This window comes from Oncorhynchus gorbuscha, linkage group LG18 (assembly GCF_021184085.1).
Source record: "Oncorhynchus gorbuscha isolate QuinsamMale2020 ecotype Even-year linkage group LG18, OgorEven_v1.0, whole genome shotgun sequence".
Classification (NCBI taxonomy): domain Eukaryota; kingdom Metazoa; phylum Chordata; class Actinopteri; order Salmoniformes; family Salmonidae; genus Oncorhynchus; species Oncorhynchus gorbuscha.
The window spans coordinates 19,906,160-19,920,119 of NC_060190.1; the positions used below are offsets into that span (position 1 = coordinate 19,906,160).

The 13,960-nt window shown below is 43.3% G+C and overlaps 1 protein-coding gene across 4 annotated transcripts in view; it reads left to right on the forward strand.

The window, feature by feature from the left end:
* Positions 1-13,330, forward strand: part of LOC124003073 (phosphofurin acidic cluster sorting protein 2-like) — an 82,157-nt gene extending 68,827 nt beyond the window's left edge. For all 4 annotated transcript variants that reach the window (XM_046311106.1, XM_046311108.1, XM_046311109.1 and 1 more), the window contains 6 exons: positions 1,764-1,806; positions 3,962-4,004; positions 4,388-4,526; positions 5,236-5,459; positions 5,764-5,877; positions 10,033-13,330. In XM_046311106.1, the coding sequence (XP_046167062.1) occupies positions 1,764-1,806; positions 3,962-4,004; positions 4,388-4,526; positions 5,236-5,459; positions 5,764-5,877; positions 10,033-10,151 (682 nt within the window). In that variant the 3' untranslated portion in view covers positions 10,152-13,330. The remainder of the gene's footprint in view (positions 1-1,763; positions 1,807-3,961; positions 4,005-4,387; positions 4,527-5,235; positions 5,460-5,763; positions 5,878-10,032) is intronic.
* The last annotated feature ends 630 nt before the right edge of the window (positions 13,331-13,960 follow it).

A 13,960-nucleotide genomic window follows, 5' to 3' on the forward strand; every position in this document is an offset into this window, starting at 1 on the left:
CTCACACACAAACACACACGATACACACACCTGCGTGTTTTTATTTTTAGTGACTTTTATTTTCAAAACTCTGCTCAGATGTCACTGTTGACCCACCTCAGAAACAATTCTGGCCTTTAAGAGTGTAATGACATAGACACACACTTTATATCCACCAGGGAGGATGAGCACGTAAACATTTAAAGGTCACCTTAACAATTACTAGGCGTATAAAAGGCACAGTGCACTGTATTATAGGCACAAAGGGTGACTTTTGATTGGCTAATCCCGGTCTCCCCTTGGTGACAGGGACAGAGTCCACTGAGCATTGTCACAACATGAAAAGAGCCGATCGAGTCCAAACTCTGCAGAGAGGAGTAATGCTTTCATCTATCATGTGTTTTCAGATCAGTGCCATTGAAGAACAGGAGACCAGGAGAGGAAGCCGCGTTAGAATATTGAGACGCACTTGAAGATTATCCTAGATCAGGGCTCTACAACAATGTTCCTGGACTGTTTTTGCTCCGACCCCAATTATAACTAAACTGATTCATCAAACATCTCATTTTTAGAATCAGGTGCGCTAGCTAAGAGTTAGAGTGAAAACCTACAGGATCGTAGCTCTCCAGGAACAGGGTTGGAGAGCCCTGTCCTAGATAATATTCTGGTCAGATAGGCAGTGGAAACTACTGTGCACCACTGAGTTTGCTCAATGTGCTATGTTTGTACCTACTTGTCTTCTTTCTCTTTGAAAAGCAAGGGTGCAAAGTCTCAGATGTGTATACTCAATATTTTAGTCAATGCTTTTTCCATCTCTAAAAACTCTGGAAAACTCTCAATGCTACTCTCGAGTGTGTCTCGCGAGGGATATGAACTTGTCATGCTCTGTTTGTCCTGCCTCTTTGCTATCCTAACATGTTTTTCTCACAGCTCTTTTCACCATGCTCTCCAAAAATGCACCTTCTCTGGCCTCATTTTGCAGGTTATTTTGGTTTTGCACCATCCATATCCATCTTTTTGAGCATATTTTGGGGGATTTGTGAGAAATAGGCAAGGATAGCTTTGGTAAAACGAAGGCAGCACTACCAACGTCACGCAGAAGTAGTTGACTGGGACCGAACATATGAAATTGCTAACAGTACTTTAACCCTCAGTCTATTAAGCAACCCTTTACAAATACAGGGGTGAATCCTAACTTCCACTTAAGTCAACTTTTAGCTTATTCTCCCATTGTCATCAATGAATGACTAAGTGAAAATGTACCTAAATGGAAGTTAGGATTTGCCCCACAATGTATAATGGATGTGCACGGCGCTGGTCCTTGAGTGCCGTAGTTCTGTATATTTTTGTCCTTGTTAATTTTCGTCTGATTCTCAGTAACCTCAAATACTGAGAAACCAAAACCAGCGGGATTGCAGAACTCACCCTGTATATTAGGTTCACATTCAATGTTACCAACAATTTTAGCCACCTCACTCACGCCACCCCACATCCACTGCTCACGTCACGGCAGGCTTACAACGCACCCGTTTAGGGGTCGGTTGTAAGGAGCGTTCTCTGGCATTCCCATCACTGCATGACCTTCATTCCCAAAATGTTCCGGGTTTTCCAGAACCACTTGGGAGCCACCATGTCTCATCGATTCCGATTGGACATCCCTTAGTCACACACACAAACTCATTCTTCCTTCAGACCCATCACACCACCACATCCTAAACAGGGAGTGTGTTGATCCTGGATCCAATACTAACATTACTATTTGTTATCCATTCTCTCTCCCTCAGCCCTGACGAGGACTCCTGTCAGAAGTTTGTGCCATTTATTGGGGTAAGAATATTCACTTGCAACTAAATAACGCGAGTGTTATCTTTGAGCGCTCATCTCTAATTAGACTGACAATTATCTGTAATTTATTTGAAGCTGTCACGATAATGCACAATGAGAACAGAATTTTATTTATAGCTGCTTTATTGAGGAAAGTTTTACTTGCAATGACTGGGATATGTTTGTTTTTTACTTCCACTATAATATGCAAAAGTATGTGGACATCCCTTCAAATTAGTGGATTTGGCTATTTCAGCCACACCCGTTGCTGACAGGTGTATACAATTCAAGCACACAAACGTGCAATCTCCATAGACAAACAGTGGCAGTAGAATGGCCTTACTGAAGAGCTCAGTGACTTTCAACGTGGCACCGTCATAGGATGCAACCTTTCCAACAAGTCAGTTTGTCAATTTCTGCCCTGCTAGACCTGCCCTAGTCAACTGTAAGTGCTGTTATTGTGAAGTAGAAACATCCAGGAGCAACAACGGTTCACCCGCGAAGTGATAGGCCACACAAGCTCACAGAATGGGACTACCGAGTGCTGAAGCAAGTTGCGCGTAAAAATCGTCTGTCCTCTGGAAGCAACGTCAGCACAAGAACTATTCGTCAGGAGCTTCATGAAATGGGTTTCCATGGCCGAGCAGCCGCACACAAACGTAAGATCACTATGCGCAATGCCAAGCGTCAGCTGGAGTTGTGTAACGCTTGCTGCTGTTGGACTCTGGAGCAGTGGAAATGCGTTCTCTGGAATGATGAATCACCCTTCGCCATCTGGCAGTTGACAGATGAATCTGGGTTTAGCAGATGCCAGGAGAACGATACCATAGTTGTCAGGACCCGGTTACGAACTCGGGTCTCCGGTGTGAGAAACAGTCACTTAGTAAACTGAGCCACTAATCCAGATCCCAAAAGACTTCCATCCAACGTAGAGGTTCAGAGGGAACACCATTCTCCTTAGCCCAGACACCATCCATGAAGTTACCTGCGGCTCAAGAGTCTACCAAGGCTTGAAGGGTAAGCTTGTGGTTGTCCCAGGAAAGGGTGACTGGAATGAGCAGGCAGGAGTTGGATGGATGGGAGGAGGTTATGTTTCCCGTTACAGTCCTCCCAGGCCTGCACGGGACAGTACGTTTCCCTGGAGCCCGGGACACGTGGAGCGGAAATGGCCCGGGTTTGCCGCAATATAGACAGCATCACTCCCTCAACCGGCGGTCTCTCTCAGCCTGGGAGATGCGTCCAATCTGCATGGGTTCCGGTGGAGCCAGCGAGGATAAAGGTGGAGACTCTGAGCTGGGACCGATAGGAGCTAGGGTGAGAGGTCTGCGGTTGAGCTCTCTCTCTCAGACGCTGGTCTATGCGCGAGGCCAACTTGATAAGGGACTCAAGGTTGTCCGGTGGTTCCCGAGTGGCCAGTTCATCTTGGATGGTGTCGGAAAGACCCTTCAAAAAGCACACTGTGAGCGCCTCGTCGTTCCAGCCACTCGCTGCTGCCACCGTGCGGAACTGGATGGCATAGTCCGTCACGTTGCGCTGACCTTGCCGGAGAGTCAGGAGCTGTTTGGCTGAGTCAGGGCCGCTGGTAGGACCTTGAAACACTCGCTTGAATTCCTCAGCAAAGGTAGAGTAGCTGGCACAGCAGGGACTTTGGGCATCCCACACAGCAGTAGCCCAGGCTAGGGGCCTTAGTTCCAGTGAAGGGAAATCTTAACTGTATAGCATACAATGACGATTTTGTGCTTCCAACTTTGTAGCAAGGCCCTTTCCTGTTTCAAAATGACAATGCCGTCGTGCACAAAGCGAGGTCCATACATAAGTAGTTTGTTGAAATCGGTGTGGAAGAACTTGACTGGCCTGCACAGAGCCCTGACCCCAACCCCATCGAACACCTTTAACATCTGCTAACCATGTGTATGTGACGAATAAAATTTGAATTGATTTGGATGAATTGGAACGGCGACTGCGAGGCCCAATTGCCCAACACCAGTGCCCGACCTCACTAATGCACGAATGAGATTTGTTCAACGAGCAGGTGTCCACACACATTTGGTCATGTATTGTACCTTGGTTAAATGTACTGACTGTACGTCGCTCTGGATAGGAGTGTCTGTTAAATGACCAAAATGTAAATCTCAATCTGGGCTTTTGTCCCCCTCAGCTGGTGAAAGTGGGCATTGTTGAGCACAACCTCTCGACCTCAAGTAAGACATCCTACTCTTTATTTTCCTTTGACCATGCGTTTGCTTTGTCTTGTTTGGTAATCCTTTGTTTTGAATGAGATGGAAGGAAGAAGGGAAGACAGAGAGAAGGGGCCCAGCGGGTAAAATACTGTATGTATGATGTCATAATCATGTAATATTTTGCCTGTAGAGTGGTTTTTCTGGTTAAAAGGCATCATATAACTAGATTACAACCACTGATACAACCAGGTAAAGCAACTTTTTCATGACGAGATCAAGATGCCATGGGACAGACGTCATATTTTGGTCGTTATCTGGTTAGATAACCCGATTTTAAACCAGATAAAGATGTATTTTTCTGGTTGCTGAAAATAATTTAACAAATCCTCCTCCCTAATCCTCAGTGGACTCTGATGATGCTGTGATGGGGAACATCAATATGCTGGCCTCCCCTCTCCCCCAGCCGGGACCAACCTACATGAAGGACCTGACCTGCACCCCGCCCCCCTCCCCCTCCGTCTCAGCCACCCTCGCCGGAGCCGGGTACGTACTGTACCTTAGCTGTCTTGTTAATTAAGTTATCTTCCCTTCTCTCATAACCATTATTTGATCTGAAGGTCAACCTTATAACTATGGCTACAACCCCCACAGAGGCCCATTGGCCACAATAGCCAATAAAAACAATTTCACAAGGTACAGACCACACCTTCCACATTAATGCGTTTCTTATTATATTTTGGGTTCTGATGGGGTAGAGCAATTGAACTATGCTCATGAGGCATTTGTAAACGATATATTATTAATTTAATGAGTCATTCGTAAACTATATATTATTAATTTAAAAGGCCAAAGATGTACCAATCTGGAGCGAGTGAGAGTGGATAGCCATCCTTCACCACCCCACTTTCCCGCCACTCTGCATGCTTCCCAGATGAATGACCTTACTACATCCAGATGTTCCTTGCAGACCAGACGTTGGGTGGGGTGAGGGGAAGGGAAATAACCACTGTTCTGTGTTCCGTACTGTCTTTCACTGGAGCTCTACTTGTACCCTTTGTCTTCTTCCTTTTTATGACTTGACCTGTAAGTTGTACATAATAAAATAAACTGGCTACAGCCCCACACTGCCACGCACAAGTTCAGACGGTACTAAACCTCGCCGTTTTAAACCTTTTTCTTCCCTTTCATGCCTACAAAACGTTCCTGTTACATTCCTAAAACCGTTTCTCTCCCATATCCCTCCGCCGTGCAGCTCTCCGGTGACAGGCGGGGAGGTGATGGGGCTCCAGGTGGACTACTGGACATGTCACGGCGCCGACAAGAAGAAGGAGGGCGAGAAACGCGACGTGGGCATCAAGAATACCCTGAAGAGCAACTTCCGCTCGCTGCAGGTGTCCCGCATCCCCAACGGGGGAGAGCTGACACCCCCTCCCGGCATGGCCATGACCGTTGTCATGAAGGAGAAGAACAAGAAAGGTGGGTGGCGCTTTACTGAAAGCCGATGGGTTGAATGTGTTATTACCCGTTATAAGTGTTAATGCCACCTTACAACTCATAGCATGTTGTGTTTTTCTATATGGAAATGTGTGCCTGATGAAGAAGACGTCTTTTTCTGGTTGTAATCTAGTTATCTGGCCAAATACAGCAACAACCAGATTTTGTGTTGATGTCGGCATGAAAAAGAAGTCTTTACCTTTACATCTTTCATTTTTATTTTATTATCTCCTTACTTCACTGATGTCCTCTCTCGCTCTTCTCTTTCTCACACTTTGATGAGCAGTGATATTCCTGAGTAAAAAGCCCAAGGAGAAGGAGGTGGACTCCAAGAGCCAGGTGATCGAGGGCATCAGCAGGCTGATCTGCACTGCCAAACACCAGCACACCATGCTGAGAGGTACGGGCCTGACAGACACACACACACACACACACACACACACACACACACACACACACACACACACACACACACACACACACGTAAGCATAAACACATACCCACACATAGGGTTGTTGCGTTGACCGCCAGAGCTCGACTTGGGCAGGAGCTCACCAGAGCTGAGTACTGGCACATCACATTTTCTACTACTTGAGCTCCTATTCCTCTAATACAAAATGTGCTCAAAAACAATGTGCTCAAAAGTATTGTGGAGCTCCTGCACCTAAATATATAAAGTACCTGCACCTAAAATGAGTACTGGCACCTACCTATTTCAGTCCAAGTCAAGTACTGGTGACCATATTACCATCACACCTGCAGTCATGAGTCATGACCGCAGTCAAATTCCAAGTGACCATTGAGTCACAGTAATCTCCTCTGGAGATTGTGTTAGTAGTAGTACCCAACTCGCTAACGACCATCAGGTCCTAATGGCCTGGTACTCAGGGCTCTATTGTCCCTCTAACCATTCTGACTTCAATGCAAATAAAAAACGAAAATCACATCAAACACTTATCATCATAACAGTATTGTGTTTTTAAAACTCAACTTACTGTGATTGATCAATTTAAAGAAAGAAGTTCAACAGCAGGTTGAACCTGAGTGGAAAGCATGGTTGTTGTATATGTTGTATCAAAGTCTAACATAACGAAATGGACAGCGCTTTCTAAGTTGATGATTCGTTCAAAACACTCATACACATATTAGAGCACATGCTTGTGCCATACAATACATAGCCTACCGCAAAGGCCTATTCAGCAAAAAAATATATAAAAACAACATTGATTTAAGATGTCTTTGTAATTGGTCTCGCCTATACTCCAAAATTAAACAAATTCTAGTAATCTCCTTTGAATGTGGACTTTATTATTGTGCATTATTATGCATACTGGATGGACTGGTTACCTTACCTTGTGCTACGCTCCAAACTTTCTATCCATGAGTCTGGGAGAGAACGTATAGGCCTAGGCGATGCTGTTGGTTGGTTGTGCAGGGCGGCACACAGAGTTAGCCTACAATTATAGTGAATTTGAATTTGAATAGCCTAGTAATTGGAAATAATTTATATTTTCAGAATTAATAGGCTGACACGTTACATTTAGCTACAGAATATCTCACCACTGTGATTTTCCATCTCCTCTCTCCTTTATTCCTTTCTCGAGCGTGCAGAGAGAGGGGCTGTCAACAGTTTAAATTAATTATGTTTCGTTGTGAAAACATGTTGCTATCAATGTTCCCGAACACTATATTTTATATTTGAGATTCTTCAAATTAGCCACCTGTTAGCAGTTGACGTTCCTCTTCAATTACACAAACCCAAAAGCAAATCAGGGGAGGAAAATATGTTGATTCAAAGAGAACAATTCATGCGGGGAGGTAGATGGTAGATGTTCATGCTCCCCTGTCCTCAGTGATTCTCTCCTGTGATTCTCGCCACAGAACAAAGGGACAGGATGTAGTTTTATAACCCAGCCTTAGCCTGTGGTTGACCAATTAGAATTCCTTGCATTAAAACTGGGCCAATGACCAAATAGTAAGTATCATATTTCAGGCTCAATGACGAGACAAATTCCTACCATGTCTCTGACCCATAGATCAATAATTCTCTCTTACAGAAAAAACACTATTTCCATTGATCGTTAGTACTCTCTTGACCTCGTTCTCTGCATTGTGTATTTATCTTCGAAATATTCTTACACACCCTTTGCCTTGATGACAGCTTTGCACACTCTTGGTATTCTCTCAACCAGCTTCATGAGGTAGTGACCTGGCATGCATTTAAATTAACAGGTGTGCCTTGTTAAAAGTTAAAAGGTAAGGGTGGTATACAGAAGATAGCTCTATTTGGTAAAAGACACAAGTCCATATTATGGCAAGAACAGCTCAAATAAGCAAACAACAGTCCATCATTACTTTAAGACATGAAGGTCAGTCAATCCAGAAACTTTCCAATAACTTTGAATGTTTCTTCAAGTGCAGTTGCAAAAACCATCAAGCGCTATGATGAAACTGGCTCTCATGAGGACCGCCACAGGAAAGGAAGACCCAGAATCACCTCTGAGGATAAGTTCATTAGAGTTACCAGCCTCAAATATTGCTGGCCAAATAAATGCTTCACAGAGTTCAAGTAACAGACACATCTCAACATCAACTGTTCAAAGGAGACTTTCATGGTTGAATTGCTGCAAAGAAACTACTACTAAAGAACACCAATAAGAAGAGCTTGGGCCAAGAAACATGAGCAATGGACATGAGACCGGTGAAAATCTGGAAATGAGTCCAAATTTGAGATTTTTGGTTTCAACCGCCATGTCTTTGTGAAATGCAGAGTAGGTGAACAGATGATCTCTGCATGTGTGGTTCCCACCGTGAAGCGTGGAGGAGGAGGTGTAATGGTGCTTTGTTGGTGACGCTGTCAGTGATTTATTTAGAATTCAAGACACACTTAACCAGCATGGCTACCACAGCATTCTGCAGTGGTATGCCATCCCATCTGGTTTCTGGTTTGCGCTTAGTTGGGACTATGAATTGTTTTTCAACAGGACAATGACCCAACACACCTCCAGGCTGTGTAAGGGCTATTTGACCAAGAAGGAGAGTGATGGAGTGCTGCACCAGATGACCTGGCCTCCACAATCACCCAACCTCAACCCAATTGAGATGGTTTGGGATGAGTTGGACCACAGTGTGAAGGAAAAGCAGCCAACAGGTGCTCAGCATATGTGGGAACTCCTTCAAGTCTGTTGGAAAATAATTCCAGGTGAAGCTGGTTGAGAGAATGAGGGTGTGCAAAGCTGTGGCTACTTTGAAGAATTGAAAATCTAAAATATATTTTGATTTGTTTAACACTTTCTTGGTTACTACATGATTCCATGTGTTATTTCATAGTTTTGATGTCTTCACTATTATTCTACAATGTAGAAAATAGTTTTCAAAAATAAAGACCCTTGAATGAGTACGTGTGTCCAAACTTTTGACTGGTACTATGTCCAGACATTTCGATATGCAATCCCGTGTGAAAGCAGAGTTTCGATGGTTGCCACCAAAAAGAGGAGGAACCCAGCCGCTACTCTATTTATTTCTCAGCTGCTCATATTAAGAACATGCTCCACTATAATACCGGAATAGCCTACCTGGCATGATTGAAAAATGAACCGTGGAAAGCGGCCCCATTTTACTATTCGAGTGCACTTGATGAGAGAGCAGCGTGTGCAGCCTGAGGCAAGGAACGAGCGGAAGCTTTTCTTTGGAACTTTCTCAAATCATCAATAGTCTATAGTCGCATCATGCAGCCCATATATGTTTTGATTTCTAAGACATTGTAAGGTTTGTATAAACACAACTAAAGTTTTCAAATCTAAATCTAGCATATAGGACCTGTTTCAAATGATCACTTTTACGCTCAACATAGCCACTTCATATGCGCAGTCGCTCCGGAATAGGAAAAATATCCTTTCTATTTTATTCAGCTAAGTTCAATTATATTCTTCTTACTATAAAATCATATAATAAAATAATAAAATAACGCCACGGGACTTTTATGCATATCTTGCATGCTAAATGAACTAGCATACAGGCTATGGCATGGCGCATAGCCAGATGACATCTATTCTCTTCTTCTGAAATACATTGTCTTTACCAAATAATGTTTCCTTTGAAAAATGTTTCCTTCGAAATTGATGTATTATGATGGTGTATATTAAATGTAGATGTTCCAAAGGCGCACATCAGAGGCTTGTATGCGTGGAGGCTAAACATGTTTATGTTAATTAACGGGCAATTACCGTGAGCCCGACAGTAATTAGACAATAAACGGGGCTGACGAAATGTCATGACTGCCACAGCCCTACCCAAACACCCCACTCTGCATCCCTTCAACGCAAGCATGCACCAACATGTTCAATCATACATGTATACTATATACTTATCCTGTTTTAACACATACTGTAGTGTACATGCTGAAGACACACACACATAGGTTCATGTGAATTCCCCGAATAGCCTCAATTCAATCTTTGAGTCTTTAACAAGTGCAATATCGCCACCAAGTGGTTGAAATTAACATTTTTGCGTCTCTTTCTCCTTTCTCTCTCTCGCTCCCACTCTCCATAGTGTCCATTGACGGCGTGGAGTGGAATGATGTCAAGTTTTTCCAGCTGGCTGCCCAGTGGCCCACTCACGTCAAGCACTTCCCTGTTGGCATCTTTGGCTACACCAAGCCCGCCATGTGACATATCACTGCCACATAAACCCAAGTATGGGTAGCTGCAGCCCAATATGGCAACCGGAGTATGGGCAAGTGGGTGTGTCGAAAGGAGTGGGTGATTGGAAAGATAATCAGCTAATTGAGCAGACTTGTTGCCCCTCAAGACCCTTTTGCATGGCTGATACTAGTTCGTAAGCCGCCGACCGGTGCACCGGTTTTGTATCGAGTTGCCTGCTGACCGGAGGTGCTTCCCACTGAGCAGCTGTGTCAAGTTGTCACCAGCGGTAGATAACGTGCCAATTTTCTTCTTCTCTCCTATGATTTTATTTCAAGTAGGATAGAAGCCTACACAAGAAATAACTAATATTGATAACCATCGAGATTTCACGTTGATACATACATACAGTCTACTCACTGGGCATGACATGAAGGGCAACAACACCTGGACACAGTGTCCTTGCTCTCGCTTTCCAAGTGCTTGTCCCGGCGTGGGAAGTAGCTAATTAGTAGCCAATATCAGGGTGACCGTCACAGTGAGCACATGCATACAAGCAATAGTACGCCCATCATCAGTACTTTTAATAAAAAATAAACAATCGTCAGTTTTACAACTAAAAATCTACAATTATTTGTGTTTAACTACCAGCGAAATGCGACTCAGACTCATCCTCTGGATGATTCAGACTCAAGTCCAAACTCTCGCAGTACGATAGTTGTGTGGTAAGAACCGGACTAAAACGTCTAGCCTGCAACAGAGCGCTTTACACCCACTCATTTCCACACGCCCATTACTTTCCTTTCGACACACCCACTCCTTTCCACACGCCCATTACTTTCCTTTCGACACACCCACTCCTTTCCACACGCCCATTACTTTCCTTTCAGCACACCCACTCCTTTCCACACGCCCATTACTTTCCTTTCGACACACCCACTCCTTTCCACACGCCAATTACTTTCCTTTCGAACACATCCACTCGCCTATACGCCGGTCGACAAATTGGGCTGCAGCTACCCCCTTCTCCTTAAACCCTGACCCCTGAACAGACTTTATCATCTCCCATAGAGAGAGATGGGCTGGTTTCCATTCTGAAAAATTACTCCTTTCCTTCCGTCCTTTAAAACGAACCTCATCTCCCATAGAGAGAATGGGGCTGGGTTCAATTCTGAAAAAAATAATTCTGTTCCCTTTGAACAGTCCTCATATTCCATAGAGAGAGACAAGCTGGAATACATTCTGAAAAATCACTCCCTTCCGTTCTGTCCTTTTAATATTTGTATTTACTAGGTATTGAGGCCATCAATATGGTAATGGCTCCATGAAGTGAAGATTATAGGTCCTTATATGTTGGTTCCCAATGTTTCAAAATGTAATTATTAGAAATACATTTCTAAGTCTAAGTTTGAAATGAATCCAACTCCAAGTCATTCAGCTCCGTGGGCTCTCCAAGTTGCTAAAGGTAGTGGGGAAGGCTGGGAGTAATCCACCAGATTGGAACCCAGCCCTGCTCTGACTAAGCAAAAAACGGAAACAAACCCCCTAGTCCTTTTCCTGTGGAAACTGTCCAGTTACAAACCTGTGTTCCCAGTATAAAATGGATGTTGTTGTCAACGTCAAATGTTACTGTTTTATACACCAGCAAAAAAAAAGAAGGAAAAAAACATGTTTTGTTAAAAAATGTATGCTGCCTTTTAAGTAGAATAGTGTATATTGTGGTTAGACACTTATAATGGCCACCTGTAATGGCAGCTTTGTTGGCACTTTGTTTTGTTACTATATTATTATTTCTGTGAAATCCTATGTGGGGAAATGTCCTGTATATAATGTAAGAGGATTGAAGGGGTGTGTTGGTGTGTGTTCGCAGTGTGTGCCGGGAGGCAGTGTGTTACTGATTTTTAGGGGAAAGGGTGGGATGCTGAGAGAGGAATTGCTGTGAAATTTGCAGAGGAACCCCTCTTGCTATGAAAAGATGTATTTTGTTCTCTTTTTCTATTGAGAAAAGTGACTTACTCAAGTTTTTGATACACTACTTTCTAGCTAGTATACTTGCCTTTTTGATTTAGAAGCACATTGTATGGAAACAGAATTGGGACAATCAGTAACCAAGAAACGTGGCACTGTATAACGAGAGACATTCATCAGAGAGTGGAATGTATCCTTAGGCGAGTTCAATGCAATGACTTCACTTGTGAATTTGTGACGCGGGCCCTAGGTGCATGCAAGAATTTCTGGACACAAACGTGTACAGGAGAGAGAAGAGTGAGAGAAAGGGAGGGCAAAGAAAGAAGGAAACAAATGTATTGTTCGCAGTGCCCTGCTCTAACACACCTGATTAGTCTACTCTCTGCAAAGGGCTCAGCAGTGCAGTTTTCAGTAATACCCTTCCCACACTACTACTGAGAAGACCCAAGCCAAGCTGTACTGCACTGGCCTGGTTAAGCATCCACTATGGTTGTTGGAACTGTGTTCAAAATGACCATGTGGGGAAAAAACAGTTAAACACAGTACAGTTTGGCTTGGTACAGTAGTGTGAAAAGGGTCAGAATTCCACAGGTTGTTAAACTATTTACCAGTGACATTGAAGTGGTGTTCTTTTTTCTAACTTTATCCATTCTGAAAGACAAGAATCCCTTTCTATAAAACTAGCGTGCCGTATTCAACAATGAACTAATTGCTGTCCACTGTTCTCTGTTTTTATACTTTCTTTAAAGATAGACCCACTCATAATGTTGAGTCAAAAAGGGCCACAGGCTTAATTGGTTTTTAGGGAATCGCCAGGATTTTAATGTCAGCAATGTTGTTGTATTGTGTGTTGTTTTTTCATGAGGTGTATTTTCTCATAGACCTATGAGGGAAATTAACGTCCTGTGCCTCTTCAGTCGAGGCTATGCAGGACACCTGGAAGTCAAAGCTTCCTTCCTTAGTTATTTTGCCTCTCTCCATCTTTTTACCTTGTATGTTTGTGACTTGACACGAAAATGCATTTCATTTGGATGAAAGTGTGTTTTGGAGATTTTAAGTGTGTGTCTGTGTGTGCATGCGCTCAGAAGGGGTACTGTGTAACCCCATTTGTCAATATCAACCATTTGAAAACTATGGCTTCTCTTGCGATTAGATACTACATGGATAGTATTACATTTGATGTATTTTTTGTTCATCTTCACCGTGGTAGCTGAGTATTAACAACAGTGTATGTTACCGTATATTTGACCCTTTCTTCGTGCATTGCTGACGGTCAAGGTGTTTCATGTTTTTGCCTCTGAAAGGGGGAAGGTCTTCGGTCAATGCCACTCATTTGACTATACAGTGTTACACTATTTCATGATCCAAATGGACACCATATATACAACAGTATATGACCACCCCTTCAAATTAGTGGATTTGGCTATTTCTGCCACACCCGTTGCTGACAGGTGTATAAAATCGAGCACACGGTCGAGCAATCGCCCTAGTCAAACATTGGCAGTAGAATGGCCTTACTGAAGAGCTCAGTGACTTTCAACGTGGCACCGTCATAGGATGCCACCTTTCCAACAAGTATTTTCCTTACATTTCTGCCCTGCTAGAGCTGCCCCGGTCAACTGCATATTGATGCCAATGATTTTGGAATGAGACATTCGACAAGCAGGTGACCACATACTTTTGGTCATGTAGTGTATCTATACATAACTGAAACATAAATATGTTCCACTACTTCATAATGCATATTTACAGTTGAAGTCAGAAGTGTCCATACACTTAGGTTTGAGTCATTAAAACTCGTTTTTTCAACCACTCCACAAATGTCTTGTGAACAAACTATAGTTTTGGCAAGTCGGTTAGGACTTCTACTT